We start from the raw sequence: 23,218 nt of genomic DNA on the forward strand, positions 1-23,218 counted from the left end.
AGTTTGATAAGGAGGATTCAATGTGTGAAGGCACAGCTGCTCTAAACTATACCACAACCAATAAAGGGGATAGGCTTTCCACAATAACACAAGCTGTGATTGGACACTAATCGGCCTCTCCTGATGGAGATCAATGTGTATGGCAACAGGCCACGCAACACAAACCAACCACTCACAATGTTCAATGTTCAGTAGCATGTGCAGAGTATGACTGTTTCTACTGATTATTTTTGCTCTGCAGTCCGTGAGGGTGTTCATTTGAGAAGGATCACTGTGTGGATGGAGCTTCATAATGAGAAAGACAAGCATTTTTACATAAACAATAGATATATAGATAAATAGATAGCATGTGTTACATTTCTGTACATCACCACAGGCTTTTCATGTGATACTGCTGCAGTAAACATCCCTGCACAGGCTAACATTTGAGGCCTTATTGCATATATGTCACTGTATCAGTTACATAACCAAAAACCCTTCACGCGATGTCACATGCACAGCCTCTCCTACAGGGAATATTTTTGTCGCTTCTCATTTTGCAAGCCCATGCCCTTTTCCCCACACAAACCCCAATCTCCAAACAGCACTTGCAGTATTACCAAAAACAATGCATCAGGGAAATGGATATGACCTAACCGCCACCTTGACTCCCTCACACACACACACACACACACACACACACACACACACACGTACGCTCACACAAAACTGTGTACAAACACTCTGCCTCATGAATATGCATTTTTTTGCCACTCTGTGGGTGTTGTCATGAGTCGCCTTGTGTTTAAATTGCTGAATCTCTCCTTGTCATTTTGCCGGTGAATGCCTGATTAAGCCGAACACTAAGGAAAAGTCAGCATTCAGGGTCCCTTTAAATGTGAGTGCCTTGCTGCATGCATTTCTTTTTACAGATTGATATCAGTCTTGTCCAGCCATTTTCAGGGATGAAAGTTTGTCAAAGTAAATGTTTTTGTAAATGTAAAAATGTCTTGATTACAGTCCAGAGTCCTCAGGTGGTAGGATTTGGATGTAATATTTGTGTATAACTTGTATTTTTCCTCGACAGACTCATCAAGCAACACAAAATGGAAACCATTGGCGAGATCATCCCATTTGCTAAGGAGATGCTGAACCAGAGGCCAAGCCGGGGCATGGTGAAGATCTACATGCTCGGCACCACCCTGGCCCTGTTTGGAGTGGTTGGTGGACTGGTGGAGACGGTTTGCCTGCCGTTTGTGGACCAGGAGACGGGAGATTGTGAAGTCGAGCTGATCATGAAGGAGAAAAAGGAAAAGAAACAGATGGTGAAGACACAGACTACCCTAGTTAGCCCTGAGGTTGAGGAGGTGCTGGAGAGCACGGAGATCGGAGCCAAAGCCAAGCATCTGGTGGTCGCCGGGCAGAGGAACACAGCCAACCGCTTACATGCCTCTTAAAGAAGCTCTCCTCAATACAACTGGAGTCACTACATCCAATGCTATGTTGACAGCTTTCCAGATTTGGAAAAGATGGAAAATTAAATCACCATGGCACAAAACTGTTGAACTGGTCTCTTTGTGCTCATTCTGTTATATTTGCTTAAATCTGTCCAATTTCCCCCTGTTGACTGATGAAAAAAGGATATACTTAAAACTGCAGGCTTCAGTAATGTCTAGCTGCTGGGCAGCAATTACTTTGTGATGAACTTTATGGCAAAAAAAGGTATGTGTGTGATTCAGTTTCATTTTGCGGTCTAATAAACCTATTTTTTCAGTTAGCAACTGATTCAGGTTATTATTGTACCTGTTATTAAAGCCATATTTTCACTGATATCCACAAAACTCATACCTCAAAATTACTTTCAAAGCAAAATCATAATTTTGGGAATTCAAATAAGGGCGATTCTAGTATCTAGAATTTACACTGGAGCTGCAGATTAGACATGAAAAAATGGCCATAAAAACTGTCCCACATTTATCCCATGGCACATTCGACCGTTTTTATCTTATATGTAAGGAATGAATGTGCATGAATCCTCCATGGAAACTGCCTCCCAGCTAAGTTATTATAATCTATGAACAAAAAGAGCCAGGTGCAGTTGTATTTTCTGACACGAGGGGGCGACACCTCTGCCTGCACGTCATTTCAACATCCGCCCGACAACCGGAAGCAACGTCACACTCGCACCATGTTTACCAGCGGCGGACTAGTAGTCCTCAGAAAAATAGAGCGGTTTCATTTAGGAAAATAGCTTAAAACAGAGACTAGAGACCATAAAGATTGAGATGGCAGATCCCGCGGTGGCGTCAGGGGGTTCACTCAATGTTGGAGGGGTAAGAGAGCGTTTTATGTCAAGTTTTCATCACAAAACAGCCGGTTAACATCAGCGAGCCAGCGGAGGAGACCCGTGTCCGTGTTCAAATGTCTCCTCAACTTAACACTAGCTTACATTACCCATTTTATCTCAAACAACTACTTTATATATATGTTTTGAATAAACCCGCCTCGCCTCCTCACAGCTACAATATGTATCTTACATGCTAAATGCCAACAGTGCACATATTCACGCCAGGACTAGTTTCTGTGTAACGGTGTGTTACCTTCACCTGTGAAGTTTCCAAGGCGATCACACTTTCAGCTCAAATCCTGCCGCCAACTGTAAATATAGTCACTTACAATGCACATTTGCAAGTCAAGGCACAATTTATAACATTAGTGGATATCTTATGTCTACACCTGATAATGTAAATAATGAAAGTTTAGGGATGCATATTTGCTCAATCACTTCAAATTTTAAATTATATCTATTTAAATGCTGATTTGTGTTTCCTAAATCCTCATTTTTTTTTTGCAAGAAGTATTTACATCTTTAGCACACTGTGTCTTGTTCTTGCCGATGTCCTGTTGGTCTCACTGGGGTTCATTGACCTACTTTCCTGATGACTTTTCACCCTCTGGATCATTTGCTGTGTGTGTCTGGCAGCGTCCGGCCAGTGGGAAAGCTGCCTCCAGCCCAGCGGAGAACTACCACCTGGCCCGGCGCCGCACGCTGCAGGTCGTGGTGAGCGCCCTGCTCACAGAGTGTGGCTTTGAAAGCGCAGAGAAGGCTGCTGTGGAGTCCCTCACCGAGATGATGCAGAGCTGTATGTGGGAGTCATTTGTGCTTTTGATGCTAAATGTGAAGCCCTGACATCACCACCAAACATTCACTGTAAATTAATATTCTAATAATTTGTCCACAGCAAAATAGACTAAAGCAGCATACAGAAGAAAGGTGATGATGTGCATACCCAACCTGAGCCGAGTTCAGATCCAGGATAAATAATGAAAATTAATTTGGCTTTTCAGTTATATAGACTTCTCTCAGGCATCCCTGGTCTCTTAATTTTCAGTGTGCCGATATTTTTCCAAAAAAACACATCACTTTTTGCTCTTCACTGCACTGATTGTTTGCACTTTAACAATCATATTTGCAGTGAGGATGAGGGATTCTGTGTAGGTTACAGCCTCTGTCATCAGGAGAAATCTTAAGACTGTCTTTACATGTTGCGCCTCCAGCTCTATGCAGTTTAGTTGTATTGGAGCTCTACAGGAAAACCAGTGACTTAAAAATAATAAATTCAGTTGGAAACATCATGTGGAAAATGAGTTTGGTGACACAGTAAAAGTTTCTAGTTTCAATGGATTTTGAGTTAAATATTGATGCAATTTCAAATAATACTTAACATAAAATTTACAGCTCACTAAAGTGAGGTATTACCCAAGACTGACCTTTGGTTTCTTCAGTTTTCCCACTATTTGTCCGACAGTAAATAAATAAATAGCTACAATACACGCCACCAGAGGTTCAGTACCTCGAATCTGACTCAGGTTTTACACAGTTAAGTGTGCTTCGTTCTAATTTAATGATATTTTAAAAGGTGTAAAGTGCCAAATTGCAGCATCAGTGTTGATCACTTGACAGGGACATTTGTTGTTAAAACAATAATTGGTTTTATGACCTATACTTCACATTAGTAAATTGCATGGTGGAGCTATGTACTCATTTATGCGTAACATCATGTGTGTATTGTGTCATTTTTTCAGATATAACTGAGATCGGCCGCTGTGCTAAAGCGTACTGTGAACACACAGCCAGGAGCATCCCTACGCTCTCAGATACAGTCGTCACGCTCATTGAAATGGGTGAGTTTAGGAAGACTTCAAAATAAGAGTCATGCAATGCTGGAACGGTCTTGAACTGGAGACCAATGACAAAACTCACTGTGTGTGCCGCTGCAGGTTTCAACGTGGACACTCTGCCGGTGTACGCCAAAAGATCACAGAGGATGGTTATAACTGCCCGTGAGTAGCCACTCAGCTGTCTTCTGTTACTATGGAAACTTGGACACTCTGAGATTGACTGAATACAATAAGAGTAGTTTCCTCCTGTAATTTTAATTCAAATGCAGAAATTAATGGTCATACTTTGTTTTGAACTGATTCCTTGTTTGACAGAACATTGGTATCTATAAAACGTATTCTTTTATGAATTTCAGCTCCAGTGACAAACCCCCCTGTGGTTCCCAAAGCACTAACAGCTGGACAGAAACGCACACACCCCTCTCACATCCCCAGCCACTTCCCTGAATTCCCCGACCCCCACACCTATATCAAAACCCCGGTGAGTTGACACTAATATTAATAACTTGGAAAAATATAGGCTCCTATAGACACAGAATAATGCACCAAGAGCGGCTAGATTCTGCCTGACCACTTCAGTATCACTCCTGCATCGGGACTTCATGCTGCGTTTATTTCAACATAGATAGAAATTTTCATCTCATCATTGCATTCATAGTGTTAGCTTCTGCAAAATGGATGTGAGGAAGAAGTGTATTTTGATCTACTGAGAACACCAAAAGTCCATACAGGCATATCTGTTTATGCTGTAAATAATCACACTTATGTTGATTGATTTCTTACTGTAAACAACATGAGACATTTGGTTCAGCCATTTTCTGATGTCACTTGAACTGAAATCATCTTGTTATTTCAAGTCTGATGGCCGTTCAGTTCTTTTTTTCACATGTCAGGGCTTGTTTTTCACCACTTTGGAGTCATTTAATTGAGCTGAATGCACCATCAGTCTGGCAGGAGGCTTATTTCATGTGACGTTTCATATGACGTTGCACAAAGTATCTGACTGAACTGTGTTGTCCTTCCTCCACTCAGACGTTCAGAGAGCCTGTGTCGGACTACCAGGTGGTGAGGGAGAAGGCAGCGTCCCAGAGGAGAGACGTGGAGCGGGCTCTCACGCGCTTCATGGCCAAGACCGGGGAAACACAGAGCCTCTTCAAAGACGATATCACCGCCTTCCCATGTGAGTCATTCTGACTGTTTTTAAACGTACATATATCAACAGAAAAGTATGTTACATGATTTAAAATACCTGTGATGGTGTCGTTAGTAATTGCAGCGCGGCCGAGCAGCATCCCGTATCTGAGCGCCCTCCTGCCCTCCGAGCTGGAACTGCAGACTCTGGAGGAGACGGACTCCTCCGAGCAGGACGACCAGACGGACAGCGAGAACACAGCTGGAAACATCATCAATGTGAGTTTTCACAGCACCGACTTGTCCACTATCCGATACAGAGGGACTATTCACACAGGATTTCCCTCAGCATTTAGAGGGATGGGGATCTACCACAACTGCTATCAAGGGTTGCACAAAATACAGAAGCAGAGCAGAGACACCAGATCCCTTCATCAACTGTCGCTTTTGTTGTTGAAACATCATCCTGCTGCATCAATTTGTTTCACCATTTGGCAATGATGAAAAGGCTCTTGTGAAGCTTAAATTGTAGTTTCCACCTCATTACAAACCAAAAAGTACTCTTTCAGGCCTGTAGGAAATTGATTGCATCTTAATGTAAAACTGAGGGGCAAGGCATTTGATCAAATGCCGCCTTTTACAAGCAAAAAAGTTCCTCTGATGTTAAAAGATCCAGCTACTGCCTTTTCAAGTGAATGTGCTTAAAACATGCTGCTTATTGTTCAATGCAGAGTGTACAAGATTAGTTTGGCAAGCGTTATTTTTTTTCCTGCAGTGACTGTCTGCCAGAAACAACTGCTCCCGCTCACTCGGTTTGTTATTGCTAATGATGCAATGATGCATGTATGTCAATACGAAAGTAATTAATGATAAAGCTTATAATTTGTAGTTGAATCGTGTGTTTGAGGCATATCCTTTTGTATTAATTTAATAGACAATTTATTTTGAAGTAATGAGAAAGTGACACACCTAACTTTGTTTTTCTGCCACCTCTTTTGTCTCAGAAAGAAGATAGAGGTTGCATAAGCCATTTTCTTTTGCCTCTTATTTTGTATGTTATTAGTGAAGTTGTTGAAATGCGACATCCGTCTTTTAGTTATTAATTTAGATGGTCCGCCACATTATTTATTATTTCCAGTCTTACATCCAAGCTTTTGCTGGTCTTTCTCCTACTCAGGACGATCCGGGAACTGACAAGGAGAACTCCATGCTCCCGCCCAGCGGCGTTGTTCCCTCGGCGAAGGCCAGTGAGGAGAACATGATTGACAACCCATACCTCAGGCCAGTCAAGAAACCCAAAGTGAGGAGGAAGAAATGAGGAGAGGCCCACTTGACTGGAACAAACAGACTTAGATTTGCCATGGCGGTTGGTAAAAATCAGCAGTCCAGTCCATGATTCCCACCTCGGAGATGCTGAAGCCCAGCGTGGGGGCCGACACCAGCGGCTGCTGTTCCCAACGGCCACAGCCAGTCCTGTCGCTGACTTTGGCATCGACTTTTAAACTGGCTTACTCCTATTGAAGATTGAAATTTTTTTTTCTACATTTTGCATCAAACGTCATTATGTTCAGCAAGCACTCACTTATGTTTAAAATTTCTTGTGCTCATTTTGTAAGCAGTGCTGTCTTAGAGTAATATAGAAATAACCAATTCAGTCATTTGGTGAAAAATAAACAGGAAATAATGTTCTTTTTTTAACCCTGAATTTTTTTTTGTTGTTGTCTTGGCAACTGTTTTATTCCAAAATGATTGTTGTTGTCATCATCCACAGCCTCACAGTGAAGGACAATGATGAGACAAAAACCATTTTATAGCGGTTCTTGTGACAGATTTCTCTCAGTAGTACAAACTCAGGTATGCCACTCTGCTCCTCTGCTTCAGGAAGTCCTTCTCACAGTGTAGCTGAGGGGAAAAACACAAGAGGATTACAAGTTGCTTCAGATAACAACACACTAGTGCTTCACCAATGATACTGATTTAAGAGGGCAAAAATTCACTGATTACAGATTTGGCAAACAATATAATGAATTTTTGAGCTGGAATAAAATTAGTCAGAAGGCAGCTTTCTTAAAAAAATAACTGCATTAAGGAATATTCAACATTATTATACATTGTCAACCAATTCTAGAAATGAGCACTGAGAAAAAAATAAATAGGTAAATAAACATCAGTACTGTTCAGTGTCAGTCAATTGCTGACCTTATTGATCTACAGATACATCAATACTGATATATCTGTGATAGGCCAATATCAGCCAATTGATGTATTGGTCGTGAACTACAACTTACAGAGCATTTCAGGTTCATTTTGAAATAAAAAGTTGTTTTTTTTATTTAGCAGCACCCACTGGGAATAATTTCTGCCACAGTTGAACTATAGAATAGCACCTGATCTTTCTGGGGCACTGGAGCACAGTTACATCTCACAAAACTTATTTTCATCAACACATCAAGTTCTTAAGAAAGCCAGCTGCAGTCTTCTTATCAGTGGCTTTATGCTCTATGTGCAAAGGTCAGTGGAGCATTTTCCAATACCAGCAATAAACTGTCTTCTGATGAAGCCATGCAGTCAGCTTGAAGTCACCTTTCTTTGCAGAAACCTGCACTAACATTACACATCCCCATACCATAATTTTATGAATCCAGCATCACTGATTTTTGCATGAAAGTGTATAAAAGGTGTGTGAATGAGCCAGCGGTACTGCATGTCCAACACTGCCCATTTTCTGGTTGTTTTATTATGAGTGAGCGGGACCTTCAGGGAATTTGTCCAAACGTGCCACAGTGAGAACATCCTGCACTGGGACTGTTGCCTCACCCACCTTTACCCTCAGTGATCTCTTCTCCAGCTGGGGCAGTGCAGACCAGTCTGGGCGTCCAAAGCACATTGGCCAGCTCACTTTCCTGTTCCCCTCCACATCATGAGCGTACGTCCCAGGGCTGTGTTACACAACAACAACACCAGCGGTCAGCTCGTCTAAACACTGCAGAGCGGGAGCTGCTTGTCTGGCTCACGTCCTCCTGTACTCACCCTCGGTTGTCTGCCACTGAGCTGGCCTTGCTCTTGAACCTCGCTGCGCTCGAGCTGAACGGAGTTCTGCCAGGAGAGGCGACTGTGGACTGGCTGTGGTCCTGCTGGTACTTCTGAGGTGACGGGGTCCCTGTCTGGTGATGGGACGTCAGCACAGCACTGATTAGTTTAACAGCTTTATCTTGTAAAAGGCATTATCATCACAGTTGCCATTGAATGTGCTCTCAGTATGTAGGCTGACCGATCAGCTGACTAGTTTGGGGGTTTCAGACTTTTTTATGTTCTGGACCTTTTTTGCCAGCCACTCTGATTTGAAGATTTTGGTTTGTGTTGATGTGTTAAGATGCCATACTTCAGCACTGAGAAATAGATTCTACAGTTATTAAATATTTTGTATTTTTCAAAGTTTTTTTTTTGTTTGTTTTTTTTGTTTTTTTTTTATTTTGTTGTCAAATTTTGTTTTCAGTTCAGTTTAGTTTCAGTTGATTTCCGGAGTGGGTGTACACATTCCAGTTTAGTTTTTATTGTTTAAAAATGTTGCATTTCATTATTAGTTTTACTTTTTTTTTTTTTTTTTTTTTTTTTTTTTTTTTAATTATATGGGGGTGTTTGTCAGGGGTCATGTAGTCGTCCCAGTCTCAATAAACATCAGCACCAGCGCCTCCTCATGCTTGTTTCGATACATTTGACCAAACTGACAAAAACTAAAAACATTTTCTGTATATTTTTTTTATTTTATTTAGTATTGTAAGTGCACAATATCATTTCAATTTGTTCACATTTTTTCTAACTTCTAGTTGTTATTTTAATTTCAGTTGACTAAGATTTTTTTTAACACCTAATTTTAGTTTTAGGTTTAGTTTTAGTTGACCATAACCTTGACAGATTCAGACATAATCAAATAATTGCTAATGCATTTCTGCATTTTAACATCTCATGAATTGTAGTGAAATTAAAATATTTCTCATTTTGCTGTAAGACGACCCCTGGGCATCTCCAGCGCCCCCACTTTGAACACCTACTAGTTTTTGGCTTATTATTTTAGTCATATTTACCTTCTCACAGGGCACAAGGCGTGCAGCAGTCCTGGCAGCAACAACATATCCCTTCTTGCTCTCTGGTTTCTTCTGTAAATCATACACTATGGTACCAAACTGTGGAGCACATGAACAACAGGAAGCCCTATAGTCAGATCCAGTCACGTGGGAACAGGTGAATGGCCAAATTATGACCTCTGGGTGATTATTATACCAACAATAAACACAAACATATATACACTGCATTGATTTCTATTGTAAATGACACTTTGCCTGTGCAGAAGTGTCAGGTGAACTGTCTTAACATATAAACCTGTGTTGCTCCGCATGTTCCTGCCAGTAAATTACATCAAGAACCGAACCTCATGGTTGTCATAGCAGCCGGGCCCGAGATGCGGCGCCTCCTGTCGCGACATTTGGTTTCCCAAACGGTTTGGCGCATAATGGCCGGGAAAGAGTTTCCTCTCCTGACAGCTGCCGAAGACTACTTTTTGGAGAGGAGCTGCTGACATTTTGGAAAACAATCTAACATCGAAGAACAAGCTCAAACAGACCGAACTGAATCCACGGTGGTGTACTGTTACCGGCGCTTGTGTCTGCAACCTCTTCTTGTTGTTTTGACTACTGTAACCACGGCAACAGGGTCGGCGCAACGACGAAACTGCGTTTCCTTGTGGTGCGAAACTTAGAAAGACTACGAATTCAATCAATTAAAAACAGTAAAATTAAAACAATCTGGGGAGTTCTTTATTTTGTTGTGAAAGAAACTGTACATTTCATTGGCAACTGCACATAAAGTGAAAAACTGTCATTTAACACCACTCCTCGCCCAGCAGCCTAAGCAAAGAAAGTCGGTTCTTATAAATAAATTAACATGCCAGGAGCGGATTGCATAGCAGTGGTGGCACAGTCCCGTGTGATCTGCCTGGGAAATACACTGAGATTCATGAAAGGCCAAGGCAAAGGCATATTTTCTGTAAGGCAATTCCAAAAGGCACCATTTCAGGGAATTGTCACAAAGACAATCAACTTCTTATATACAGGCAATTCTTTCATTAATATTAGTCTTTAAATTACAGCATTGGAGAAGAAAAAGCATACAACTACTGTCTAAAACTAGCTGGCACAAAAAAAAGAGAAAAAAAAATCCCCTGTGGTTGGCAAACAGTGGCACAAAAATATAATCTTTAGCACATATACATTCAAGACAATCAGTGCAAACATGGTTTTCCTGTTTTGCACTTGCAGATAAGGAGCGATGAAATGTGCCTTGCAAGACAACAGTATCACAAAAAACAACAGAAAGAGGAAAGATCAGATGAGATACAGCGTGTGCTGACTCGACACTGGATAAAAAGGCCATTTCACCCCACAAATATTCACAGAGGAAGGCCCAGAGGTCCAAGTTCGCTGACAAGGAGGGTTTTCAGAGAGGAGAGGCACCGAGTGAGTGATGGGTGCTTCACTCCGACTGAGGCACAGAGATGGAGGGACCTTTGGGGTCATCAAATCGGTCCATCGTGTTAAGCTGCATGATCATGTGCAGGCCGTAGACGAGGATCAGCAGCATGAGCAGTGAGGTCAGCAGCCCCATCCAAATCCCTGGGGAGAAGAATCCTGCACAGTCGCTGGCATAGGAGAAATTTCCATTTGACACCCCGAAGCCCTGAATCTGCAACACAAAAGGCAGAAAATGTACAATTAACAAGACAAAATAACCCTCACAATACTCCCATTTCAAACAGCGTGCATTCCAGGAGGCATGCCAGCTGCCATCTGGAACACATGGCACGTCACATTATTCGTACCTGGAAATCTACGAAGTTAACCATCCACTGAGATGTGTTCTGGTTGGTGTTGTTTGGCACTAGCAGGGCATCTCGGAAGCTGCTGACAGACTCGCAGTGGAAGGAGTACTCTGCAGGGGCGTAGATGCCCCGGCTCCCGATGAAAGACGCCGTTTGGCCGCTGAACTGCAGCTGCACCGAGTCCAAGGTGAACCAATTGCGTGCAGACACTGAATAGAACTGCCGACTCATGGCAAAGCTGGGGACCAAGGGAGGAACATCATTACCATGCCGACTCATTATCAATGTATAGATTTTTTCCATAAGCAGTAAACCTTTTAAATGAGAATCTTGAGGTTTGGAGAAAATGTGAATTATTATTTTAAGCATTTCAGTAGCACAGAGATTCAAATCGCCAACTGTTAATCTAATAATGTCTGTGAATTTCATCTCTTTGTATTATGCTTATTTTAAATATTTGCACCTCATAATTGTTTCCTTTAAATTGCCTCATATGGGAGAAGTGAAGTGAGCATATACAACTTGAGAGGACAGTGGTTTGACTGAATTCCAGAGAAAAATACTGTGCTGCAGGGTTACATCAGTAATATTTCATACTGCATACCTTAGTGTGGCGTTGGGATAAGTCAGGACAAGCCTAAAAAATAAAGAAAAAGAAAAAAGGCAAGTTAAAATCCTTTCTTGATTGAAACCCACGAAAAAATTCTCAATAAGTAGGTTTTTTTTTTTTCTCACAGTGAGCTCGAGCCATTGCATTGGGACCCAGTCAGGCTGGGGGTTTGTAGAGCAAAGTCTGTCCACTGTGACCCGCCGGTGAAGCTGACATTGAGGCTCTGCGCCCAAAGCATTATGCAAGGCGTATTATTAGCATTGAACATTATAGGAGGTTTGACATCAACATTTTGGAGCAAGGTCCGGCCCACTGGCTGGCTGGACATTGACATCTCAGAAATAACCTGCACAGATAAGGAAGAGACATGTGATTAAGCCAAACATAAAATGTCTTCTGTTTTCAAATGAAATTCAATAAAACCAAATGTATGTTTGTATCTTATAAAGTATTGTGTGAGGATAGAAAAAGAAATTACTCGTGATGGCTGGAGTCCTGTGTAGATCGCAGTGTATGGAACATTTTTGGCTTTCATGATACTCATGACTTCCCCAATCATCTCATCTGATGAAAAACAAAACACTATTCAGTTTCCTCCTGTGTGACTACAGTATCCACTGTTGAACATCCTCAGTTTCATCCCTTAACATGAGATACAGATTAATACTTACCATTGCGGTGCAGAACTTCCTTACGTGACTCGTATGAGCTGTAAAACAAAGCCAAAAACCACTGAGAAACGGTAATTTTAACCTCAAAACAAAAAAGAAGGAATGATATATCCACAATTTGATATGCTGCAGAAAAAAAGGAGCCTCACCCTGTATGGGAAGGAAGGTTGATGAGCAGCAGATTGCTGACAGATGCACTGAGGTTTAGCTGTGACAGTGTGTCCAAGTCTACAAGGAGAGGTGAGACGCCGAGCTGCTCCTGCAGCAGAGCCGGTAAGGCACTCGATTCAGGCCATGCTAACGCAGGAAGCACCAATGAGGAAGAGGAGGAGTGCAGCGCAGCCTGAATGGGAGCGAGTGGTATGGACATATGAGTACCAAAGAAGCCAAGAAACTGATTCTAATAAATTGATCATTTAGGACCAGGACATGAAAACAAACCATACCTCAAGATTTTGGAAGGCACTGTCTTGCTTGTTTCCAAACACCCCACCGAACACCGTGAAGTCATCTTTGCTTAACTGGATGCAAAAAAGGGATGATAAAATGATGGATTCACAATTCAAAGACATGAGTGGGCATTTGGCAACATATTGTACACAGTATTTATCTTCAAACAAACTAGAACTGCATAAAACATCAGTGAATCACTTTAAGCAATCGACACAGGCAGCTGCACAGCCATTTCACATTCAAACACTCAGCTTAGAGAAAAGGCCTGAGCTGAGCCGAGGGGAACTGTGAAAGGAGAAGTGACAGCAAAGGTCATTGTCACACCACAGTGAGAATAGAAAACCAGAGTGTCACAAGCATGGAAGTACTGGCCTGCTGGCCGGTATACTACAGCTTTCCACTTGACTCACTATTACTCAGTTTGACTCGGCTGGGCCATCCAAGGAGTTACTTCCTTCAAAGGCATGATGGAAATTCTCTGATGTGAAAATCTGAATGCATTAATTTGCCTTAACTGGATAAGTCCAAAATAACTGAAATTGTTTTTCAAAGTTGTCATCCCCTCCTGATACCTTCAAATTTACTAACATTTTTTATCAGATGAGGTCAATTTGGCCCCATTAATTTAAACCTCCAGAAAATTACTCTAATAATAACAACTATTAGCCAAGTTTATCTGTCAGGTACTCAATGTTTCTTGTTGACTACCCTTTGAATAAACTATAATACCCACACTCTCCCTCATTATACATCAAAGTTCTTGTGGGAATCATGTTTTCCCCTCCCAAAGTCATATGACCTGGACTGGTTCTGCCACTACAACATTAATGATTACAAATGGTGTGTTATTGTTCCTCAGTGTCCTGTGTGTTCATACAGCTAAAATAGGCTAAAACAGCAAAGAAACACTGATGCATATAAAATGTGTACAGGACACTGGACACATATCATCATATCAACGTTTTATATTTACCCAGTTGTCCAGTTTAAACTAGAAAAAGTCATGAGATAAGAGGTTAAAAAAAAATCATGTCTTTAGATGAGTTAAACACTGAATGAGGTCAAATCGAGCCCAAAGACAAAAGGAGGGTAAACCTACTCTTTCAAGTTGAGGTTCACTATAATACCCATGTGTAATAAGCAAGAGGCAGAGGTGGTGACGGTGTGATGAGCCTCACCTTGTCCTGCAGCAGCAGCAGCACGGTGTGCGGGCCGGAGCCGAGGGCAGAGCTCAGGTAGGCGCTCAGTTGCTCTCTGGAGGTGATGTGACCAGCGGCTGGAGAGGCTAGTTGTGGTAAACTACACACGCACAGAGAGAAATACAAAACTAAATTAACTTCTCAGGAGCTCAGCAGGTCAGATAATTTAGTAGCCATATTGTTTTTGTTTTTGTTTTTTGTTTTAAACGGAGTGTACTTTAGCTGACTTAATGTAAGCCAAATAAAACTTGTGTTAGCATTAGCTTGACAGATGTTGAGCTCTACAAGTCTAAGCCGAGGTATAAAGTGACAAAATGTAAATGTAAAATGTGGCTACCCGTCGTTGGACCACATTAACAGTGGTACTTGAGCGGTGGAGCTTCCCGTGGTGAAAAATGCGAATAAAAAGGCAATTAAAGCCATTGGTCGCACTCGTCTCGAGCACTCTAGTCCTGCCATTTTCGTTTTCCTCCGCAAAGCCCAGGGTCATGTGACACAGACCAGCTGCCGGTCATGTGCGTCGGTAGTAAAGCGACAGACTTCCTGCTTCTTTCATTCCGCCTGCCCTACCCACAAGAGCTTGCTAACTCGGCTCTTATCGCACCGACAATCGTGAAAAGGAGAGCGTCTGCCAGTGTGGAAACTCTGCAAATCCACCGTCTCATCCGGATCGGCGGTGGCCCTGCGGCACTGTGGGGCTGACCGCAGATCGTGCCCGTACTGCGGCGGTGCAACACCGTCCAGGACATTGTTATATCACCATAAATCACATGGGCTCTTTTCACTCTTAGTCAAGATGACATGATAAAACAGAACATAGTAATATATTGTCTGTGGTCCTGAAAGCAGGCGAACCGTGCGCCTTATGGATGAATGACAGCAGCACCTGGCAGCTGTCCATGGTACTGAAGCAGGGAGCAAAATTTTGGCCAACGCCTTGACAGCACACCATCAGAAAAATACATGCTGTCTTCTTAAACACCGCGTGTGAACATATTATCATAAACAAATATTAAGGATAATGCAGCTTACAGTCAAAACACATGGCTCAAAGCTGCCTGACTTATGAGAGAAATAAAAAATAATAATAAAAAAAAACATTCATTATAAGTAACCTAAGTTCTGTAATCCTATTGACGAGGCCTGCGTTCAGTGAAAGCAACTCCCATCCAGTATCTCCACAGCTGTGGCGGCGGAGGGATACCCCAGCATCCACGAAACGCTGCACCTATCTCAATTGGAAAGGACAGAGACGAAACAGAGAACACACTGGCTCAGACAAAGGGGCTTTATAATGGCACAAACGAGAAACTCCAGGCAAAAGTAGAAAAAATAAACTGAACATGTGCGTAATCACTGGATAGAGCCAACTTGAAGTGAGGTTTCCTCTCGCAAACAGTGTGCGTCCATTGTGTGGCAGGGCGCTGTAGGCTATGGGAAGAGGGAGAGGATGCGCACTATTTGTCGACGCGCATAAATATTGTTCCAGAGTGTTCCACGTTTAGGGCCATCTTTGGTCGTCCTCGCCGGTGATAGTGTGGACTATATATTCCACTGGTCATTTATGCCCAATGGTTAATAAATACGATTTAATCTGAAACGAGACGCGTGTCACACTCGAGCAAAGAAAGGGAGCCAATCTCGAGTTTACTGGCTCACTGGCGTTCTTTCCTTCAATACCCTTCAATTTCACAAGGCGAAGAGAAGGCGAGACAGGAGAGGCGGTGATACAACATGGATGAGGAATATGATGTGATCGTTTTGGGCACCGGACTCACAGTAAGTGTTCAAGCTTCATATGCACTGGAAAAAAACAGCACAAGCTTTTAGTGTTAACTCTGAAATGATTGATCTGGCTCGGCCAGGCCCGCTATCGTGCATCCTAGCTCGAAGTGAAAGGCTCCTGCATCCCTGTGTGTGTGTTTGTGACATTAGGAAAATGTGAGAAAAACGCTCTTTAGAAATGTCGCTGACATTGATCACTCGTCCGGGTTGTACATTTTGTATAAATCAGTGTCCCACGCCTTTAATTTTCGATGCCAGCAGGCAGCGCACTCTTCTTTTATACCCAGGAGCATCTTAGGCGTAACCCTACAGTGTGTCATGGTCCTTTTTGCATAGGCAGGCCTTCGTCCTCAGGTTTGCGCAGGCCTGAGAACGGGTTCATTAAATGACTGATCCCTTCACTGTCCGTGCCGTGTTCGCTATATGCTGCTCATCACAGCATGTCTGGCAGAAAAATGCGCTGCAGCCTGTACCTTCAGTGATTTTAATCGAGGGTCTGATATTCGCATTTACAAAATGCACATTTGCTATTTGTAGCCTGCAATTATTTTCTTAAAATGCATTATAAATCCTTTTGTCAATGCATGCAATGTTTTGAGTGTTATGATTGTTATTCAGAAACCTCAACATAGACATAACTTTTATTATTATTATTATTATTATTATTATTATTATTATTACCAGAAATACATGGCTGAAACGATCGAGTCGCGCATGCGCACACCGTTTCCTCTGTCCTCCCCTGCATCCTCTTCTCAAAGATTTTATCTGTGGCTGGCTTTTATTCAAACCAACTATCCAGCAAGCCCTCTCTCTTTGTCTCCCTATGTCTTTAATTGACAGATTGAAAGCCTTTTTTGTCTTTCTTTGCTGTTTATTTCCATACTGATGTAGGGTATTCATTATTTTATTTTCTGTAGGAATGTATTCTGTCTGGGATCATGTCTGTGAATGGGAAAAAAGTGCTGCACATGGACAGGAATCCCTACTATGGCGGAGAGAGCTCTTCCATCACCCCCCTGGAGGAGGTAAAAGGCTGTGCTGACAATATTGTGGGATCTATAAAAACAATCAATACATTTTATGTCCCTCATTACATCATGTTTTATATTCTCCTCTCATTGTGCGTCAGCTGGTTTATTACTAATACCACTCCCTAACCACCTTACCTTCCATACTGCTACTAATTTGGTTGAGCTAGTTTCTGCTTCACAGGATGTTGCTTATGTTTCTGTTTCCTGTGCCATGCTCTCCCACAGCTGTACAAGCGCTTCAATCTGCCAGATAGCCCACCCGAGTCGATGGGCAGAGGAAGAGACTGGAACGTTGACCTCATCCCCAAGTTTCTCATGGCCAATGGTCAGTCTTACATGAGAGAGTTTATAGGCACAAGAGTCTCAAAATCACAACCATAAAGCTCTCTGGAATCTCTCACCATATGCTGAAGTTATAAAAACAGACCATTAGTGCTTTATTGACATAAGAGTTTAAGCCCAGCAACGTAGAAATAACCAACTGGATGAAATGTCATTCTCTATCTTGGTACTACTGAGGTACAATATGTGAATGTGGTGGGTGATGACACACAATGGAGTCAAAACTCAATTATGTGTCCTTCTTCATGACCTCAGGCCAGCTTGTGAAGATGCTGCTATACACAGAGGTGACACGGTACCTGGACTTCAAAGTAGTGGAGGGTAGCTTCGTCTACAAAGGAGGGAAGATCTACAAGGTGCCATCAACTGAGACCGAGGCACTAGCTTCAAGTAAGCCGAGCTAGATGGTGTCATCATAATTTGCAGCCACAGATACAGTGATAGTATAGTATTTAACAAACATTTACCATCATTAGTGTATCACATTTATTTATGCCGAGCTGTTATTTGCATCCACAGATCTGATGGGAATGTTCGAAAAGCGAAGGTTCCGAAAGTTCTTAGTGTTTGTGGCCAACTTCGATGAGAATGACCCCAAAACCTTTGAGGGCGTGGACCCCAAAACCACAACGATGAAGGATGTTTACAAGAAGTTCGACCTCGGCCAGGATGTCATCGACTTCACTGGCCACGCCCTGGCCCTCTACAGGACGGACGAGTAAGAACAACAAAGAGTGGCCTCCTAGTTTATGCATAACTTTAAAGAATGGTTGTTTCTGTTTAACCTTTCAGATGTAGTCCTAATTTTATCTTGTAATTACTAAGAATTACACACATGAGTTTGCTATGCAGAAAGCACACATGCTATCAGTAGGTAAAAACTATTCAGCTTGCCCCTCAGCTGTCAGGAGGATTTCTCCAAGCCTTTAGGTAGACTAAGATCAAGTTCTTGGTTGTCACCAAGCGCCTAATTAGACGCAACATTTTATGCCCCTATTTATTATTCCCATTGATCATCTTCCCTTTGCTGTTCTGTGGCCTCCTTTAGCTACCTTGATGTTCCCTGTTTGGAGACGATCAATCGCATCAAGCTGTACAGTGAATCCCTGGCGCGGTATGGAAAGAGCCCCTACCTCTATCCCCTGTACGGTCTGGGGGAGCTGCCACAGGGATTTGCCAGGTATGTTCATATCTTATATGCCTTTAGCTTCATTAGCACTTGATAGATCACGTGTCGTTATTGTTCAAAAAGAGTATTTTCACTTGATGATATTGAAGTTCTGTCTCATTCACTTGTCATCAAGGTTGAGTGCAATCTATGGAGGAACCTACATGCTGAACAAACCAGTGGATGAGATTGTGATGGAAGATGGCCATGTGGTTGGAGTGAAATCTGAGGGCGAGGTATAATCATACAGATTTACTGCTCTTGATTATACATATTCAGACATCTGATAACAACTATCATAATATTCTCTAATTTGTTTTTCTGGCCAAAAGGACTGCCGAACTGTCCTTGTTTTTTCCCTTCAAATCCATTAAAATAACCTTTCTATAGTATCAGAATTATTCACCTACAAGTGATGAGAAAGTAGCATTTCAATTGGCTGGGTCTGCATCAGTTGCTGTGCTGTCCGTGTTGCAGGTGGCTCGTTGTAAGCAGCTCATCTGTGACCCCAGCTACATTCAGGACCGCGTCCGTAAGGCTGGTCAGGTGATCCGTGTGATCTGCATCCTCAGCCACCCCATCAAAAACACCAATGATGCCAACTCCTGCCAGATCATCATTCCTCAGAATCAGGTTAACCGCAAGTCAGGTGAGGATCAACTTCGTTCCTTGACTGGGCAGCCAAATGGTTTACCACCCAAGTCTGGGTAGTAAACTGGTACAACCAGATTTAAGACAGTTTTTCTTTTTTTGTTGTGTTTTTAATCAAAAGAGGTCGAGGTCCCTCTAAAATCGAGGAGGATCCATCATTTGGACATAAACTGATGCTAATCTTATTCGAGAGAAACAGGCCAATATCAGTGTGCTCTTACCAGAATGATAAACTGATGCTAATCTGATTCTAGAGAAGCAGGCCAATATCAGAAAGCTCTTACCAGAATGATCCGTTTCAGCAAATCTGTCATAATTCTCCCCCTGCACTTAAAAAATTGTCACTTAAATGGAGACAGACTAGACAGAACTGTACTTCACTTCTCATTTTTTCCTGAGTTGACTTTTCCCTCGCTTTAACCCTTCTGTCACCCCTCCAGACATCTACGTGTGCATGATCTCCTATGCTCACAATGTGGCGGCCCAGGGGAAGTACATCGCCATCGTCAGCACCACAGTGGAAACCAGCGAGCCTGAGACTGAGATAGAACCAGCCCTGGAGCTGCTGGAGCCCATCGACCAAAAGTCAGTCCCATTATCATGCATCTGCCATCATTCACCTTTTGATGCATTCATGGATTACCCAAGTTAACCTAACACTGATAAGATGATATCAGAGATTATCATGAGTCCAATTAAGAATAGTGGCAGTGTGTGATTGTGGTAAATCTTTTTCTTTGGCAGGTTTGTGGCTATTAGTGACCTTTATGAACCCACAGACGATGGTACCGAGAGCCAGGTAAGCGAAATTTTCTCAACAGGATTTGCAGCCGACATTTGTTTTGTACACGGACCCTTACGAGGGCAGCAGCAATGAAGAAAACTTACATTTATTCGGCATTTTGTCTTGCCCCAGATCTTCGCCTCGCGGGCCTATGACGCCACCACTCACTTCGAGACCACTTGCAACGACATCAAGGACATCTACAAACGTATGACTGGGAGCGACTTTGACTTTGAGAACATGAAACGCAAACAGAACGATGTGTTTGGGGAGGATGAGCAGTGAGCATTAGAGGGGCTTCAGAGAGAGGGCGGGGCCTGGAACAGGAGGACAGGCAGAAAGGTTAAAGAAGGGGCAGGGCCTGTGGTGTAGGGTCCCAGGGTTGACTGAACACGGCTGTTAAAAAGAGGGAAAAAAATGTAAAAAACGGGTGGGAGAACATAAAGTTTAAGAAAGGTCAAGGTGCGTGTTTTGGCTCTGCCTGCCTTAAGCCGTCGGCCTCCTTTTCCCTACGTCCCTCTCTCTCCTGACGCGTGTTCAAACACATAAACGCTCACAAACACAAACACACACACATTGTTCAAATACTCACACTCCCTATCTCTGTCACTGAAAAGCAGGGTTGATACGGTCTTTCATTTCATTGTAGAATCTATAACCATGTCTTAACTATTATTATTAGAGGTGAACTTATTCCTTGTTGACAATTTCAAAAGCATTTCATTCTTTCTGTAATGTTTCTCTCCTCATATCAGAGGTCGGGCGGATGGAGCAAGGTCGATGGTATCGCGAAGCCGAATTTTGCGAGCTCTGATGTGAGAGAACTGTAAAGGCTTAGTGTAGAATCATCTCCTCGAGGGGTCACCTCCAGTTGACATGCATGCATCTTTTACACATGGTGTTGTACATAGAACATAATGACACTGCGGTATGAAGGCTGGATCATTACACACATTATTCCTGTCAACCCTGCTTTCACTTTTCTCTTATTGGTCTTTTACCCGTGTTACTTCAATAGACTCTGCTCCTTTTGGCAAAATCTGTTGGTCAGGCAAAAACGTGATGAGAAGTTACATATAAATGGGCTGTTCTGTCAACTGATAGTGCTCACTTTTGCAATGCTGTTGTGTTCCCTGTGCTAGCAGGCAAAGCTAAATGGTGGCTATTAACCGTCATCCCCCGAAACCGTTGCGTTGTTTATCTCCGTTTTGTGATGTCAATTTTGAATTTGAATAGTTTAATTTCTAACATCTTAAATTATTGAAGAGTTTTATTTCTATATATTTGGTGCACATTTCACTTGCTGAAGTTATGAAGTTTACAGAGCTGAGGTTGAAACTGTGGTCTGACACTCTGAAGTTGGCTTGAACATTAAAAAGGGAATGTGAAGAGCAAAGGAGGCAGAGGACTAAAGGATCGGTCTAGCAGCTTGCTAAGCGATGTGAGGTTTTCTATGAAGAAGTATTCTGGGGGAATTTGGAGCGAGTGATGTGAAATCAAAAGTATTATCCTAAATGATACTTGTTGAGATGTGAGCCAATGTGCCAAGGAGATAAGAATGTATGTGGGGAATGTTTTGGAATTGATACTAGGAAAGTTTCACTTTTCGGTGAAGGGAGTGAAGACTGAAATTTCGGCTCATAGTGAAAGCACCAGATCATGTCTCGGTTGTTTCAACCCTTGTGTATGTCACTCAAATAGTCATTCCCGTAGGAACTAAACCCTGTGGAAAAAAAAAATAGTTCAATAGAGGGAAAAGCTGGTTGCTCCCCATGACTTAAAACACTTTGTAGCATAGCAACAGTCTTGAGGCCACAGTTACAAGTGCCGCCCCACAAGAATGAACCAATATACTTTTATTTGGTTTTAGCCTTAATTTGGGGTCTTATCCATTTGTTTAGGCTCTCTCAAAAAATGATTATTTTGTTTCAACAAACCATTGGCTGCAGATCAGTCTTGTGCCAAGAAGGGTGTTGCTGACAAAACTTGCTGACAACTATCAAGTACTTACACCAGTCTGGTCTTTAGCACTTGGGTGGTGTATGTTGCTCTGCAGAGCTGACCCAAACCTACAGAAATGACATTTTGTCCCACCAAATCAGGCCCATTATTGCATACGTGAATCAGGGCAATCCCATTTGTCTCTGAACTCATTTAGAGCCAGATTGATCTGTGACTTGGCTTGTTACATATCAAAGATGGACAGATGAGATGCTGCAATCTTTTCCTTTAAAACACTAACCAACCTTGAAGTAGTTCCATTTCGCTTTTACCCACCATTACCAATCCCTTAACAACTCTAAACAAAGTTATTCCATGTTTGGGGTGTTTTTGTGTCTTATTGTTATGCTCTATTTATTTGAATTTCACTGACGTATTGGTGGAAGGTTTACGTCAGACGCTGAATATGCTATGCTATTAGTTTATGTTACAATGATAACTGATGAAAATTAGTTTTAAAAGTGATGCACACCTTCATTATGTTTTTGTTTGTTATTGCTGTGTCCTGTGTTATGTTTACTTTTAGTGATCATTCCAATGTTGCATCATTTAATGATTATTAGCGTTCTTAACAAACAGGTTTTGATGGAAGGATAACAGCAACAGCCTCTGTAATGGAGATGAATCTCAGAATCCGTTTAATGAGTCAACCTATACAGCTTATCTATTCACAGCAGTTTCACACTGTGCATTGTTCAACATTGTGTGTGGTCCTCATCTTTGGAATCATGTGATCTTAAAAAACTGGAATACTGTTTACTCTTTGCGCATAGTTATATTTAATGCCCCTCCCTCCCCTGCTCTTCCTCACCATCACATACTGTCTTCTCTTTTTTTAATTTATTGAAAACAAAAGCCTAATGTGTGGTTGTACTGTTTTAATTTCCATCCAGTTTGGCCTTTGAAAACTACTATTGACAATATCCCTTGAAATTGACAAAAGAAATAGTTCAGGCTGAGTAGTAGAAAACTTACAGTCCTTGTTTGATCACTAGTATGTGAACAATGCCTAATGTCTTGTGTAACAAATAAAATGAATTAAACTATGAATGAAATGATAGAAAAATAAAAAGCACATGGCAAACCTGGAAAGACCCTTCAAATTCCTGATTTCTATTCTGTTTTTTAACATGTCTAATACTTACACGCAGAGGGGTAACCAATTTTGTGGGATTATCTATACATACATTCATAGCTTATAAACATTTGTACTTAAAACATACACAATGGTACAACTGTCAATAATTACACACGATTCAGAAATACAAGAATCAGCCTTTGTCTAATAATCATTCCACGATGAAATAAAATAATAATCTGATAAATAGCATTGCATTTGTGAACAGAAGTAGT

At 42.0% G+C, this 23,218-nt stretch overlaps 5 protein-coding genes across 6 annotated transcripts in view; 3 read left to right on the plus strand and 2 right to left on the minus strand.

Moving 5' to 3' along the window:
- The window catches only part of atp6ap1b (ATPase H+ transporting accessory protein 1b), an 18,739-nt gene extending 4,135 nt beyond the window's left edge, over positions 1–14,604 (minus strand). The window contains exons 1-10 of one of the 2 annotated variants that reach the window (XM_030054973.1): positions 14,438–14,604; positions 14,080–14,200; positions 12,895–12,969; positions 12,598–12,791; positions 12,449–12,486; positions 12,256–12,341; positions 11,903–12,123; positions 11,772–11,804; positions 11,168–11,405; positions 10,817–11,031 (exon numbers count right to left, since the gene is read on the minus strand). In XM_030054973.1, coding sequence (XP_029910833.1) covers positions 10,822–11,031; positions 11,168–11,405; positions 11,772–11,804; positions 11,903–12,123; positions 12,256–12,341; positions 12,449–12,486; positions 12,598–12,791; positions 12,895–12,969; positions 14,080–14,200; positions 14,438–14,559 — 1,338 coding nt within the window. In that variant the 5' untranslated portion in view covers positions 14,560–14,604 and the 3' untranslated portion in view covers positions 10,817–10,821. Of the gene's footprint in view, positions 1–10,083; positions 11,032–11,167; positions 11,406–11,771; positions 11,805–11,902; positions 12,124–12,255; positions 12,342–12,448; positions 12,487–12,597; positions 12,792–12,894; positions 12,970–14,079; positions 14,201–14,437 lie in introns of those variants that run through there. The other variant, XM_030054972.1, reaches the window with a different exon arrangement.
- Positions 821–1,542, plus strand: g0s2 (G0/G1 switch 2). Its single transcript, XM_030054976.1, has 2 exons — positions 821–877; positions 1,067–1,542. Exon 2 carries the CDS (start codon positions 1,086–1,088, stop codon positions 1,434–1,436), a length of 351 nt encoding a protein of 116 aa, XP_029910836.1. The 5' UTR covers positions 821–877; positions 1,067–1,085; the 3' UTR covers positions 1,437–1,542.
- Positions 2,140–7,202, plus strand: taf8 (TAF8 RNA polymerase II, TATA box binding protein (TBP)-associated factor). Its single transcript, XM_030054974.1, has 8 exons — positions 2,140–2,312; positions 2,963–3,122; positions 4,066–4,164; positions 4,261–4,323; positions 4,518–4,642; positions 5,194–5,341; positions 5,429–5,571; positions 6,470–7,202. The coding sequence occupies exons 1-8, from the start codon at positions 2,265–2,267 to the stop codon at positions 6,608–6,610; spliced, it is 927 nt and encodes a 308-aa protein (XP_029910834.1). The 5' UTR covers positions 2,140–2,264; the 3' UTR covers positions 6,611–7,202.
- LOC115361547 (protein pitchfork) lies at positions 7,129–9,939 on the minus strand. The gene is made up of 5 exons (XM_030054975.1): positions 9,722–9,939; positions 9,378–9,476; positions 8,323–8,456; positions 8,114–8,231; positions 7,129–7,194 (listed from the first exon to the last, which is right to left on the minus strand). Exons 1-5 carry the CDS (start codon positions 9,869–9,871, stop codon positions 7,129–7,131), a joined length of 567 nt encoding a protein of 188 aa, XP_029910835.1. The 5' UTR covers positions 9,872–9,939.
- Positions 14,605–15,569: 965 nt separating the features above from the next.
- Positions 15,570–22,953, plus strand: gdi1 (GDP dissociation inhibitor 1). Its single transcript, XM_030055386.1, has 11 exons — positions 15,570–15,879; positions 16,806–16,913; positions 17,145–17,244; positions 17,517–17,651; positions 17,781–17,979; positions 18,310–18,441; positions 18,566–18,665; positions 18,907–19,078; positions 19,521–19,665; positions 19,825–19,879; positions 19,997–22,953. Exons 1-11 carry the CDS (start codon positions 15,835–15,837, stop codon positions 20,147–20,149), a joined length of 1,344 nt encoding a protein of 447 aa, XP_029911246.1. The 5' UTR covers positions 15,570–15,834; the 3' UTR covers positions 20,150–22,953.
- The last annotated feature ends 265 nt before the right edge of the window (positions 22,954–23,218 follow it).

The sequence above is a fragment of the Myripristis murdjan genome, chromosome 7 (assembly GCF_902150065.1).
Source record: "Myripristis murdjan chromosome 7, fMyrMur1.1, whole genome shotgun sequence".
In the NCBI taxonomy this organism is placed as follows: domain Eukaryota; kingdom Metazoa; phylum Chordata; class Actinopteri; order Holocentriformes; family Holocentridae; genus Myripristis; species Myripristis murdjan.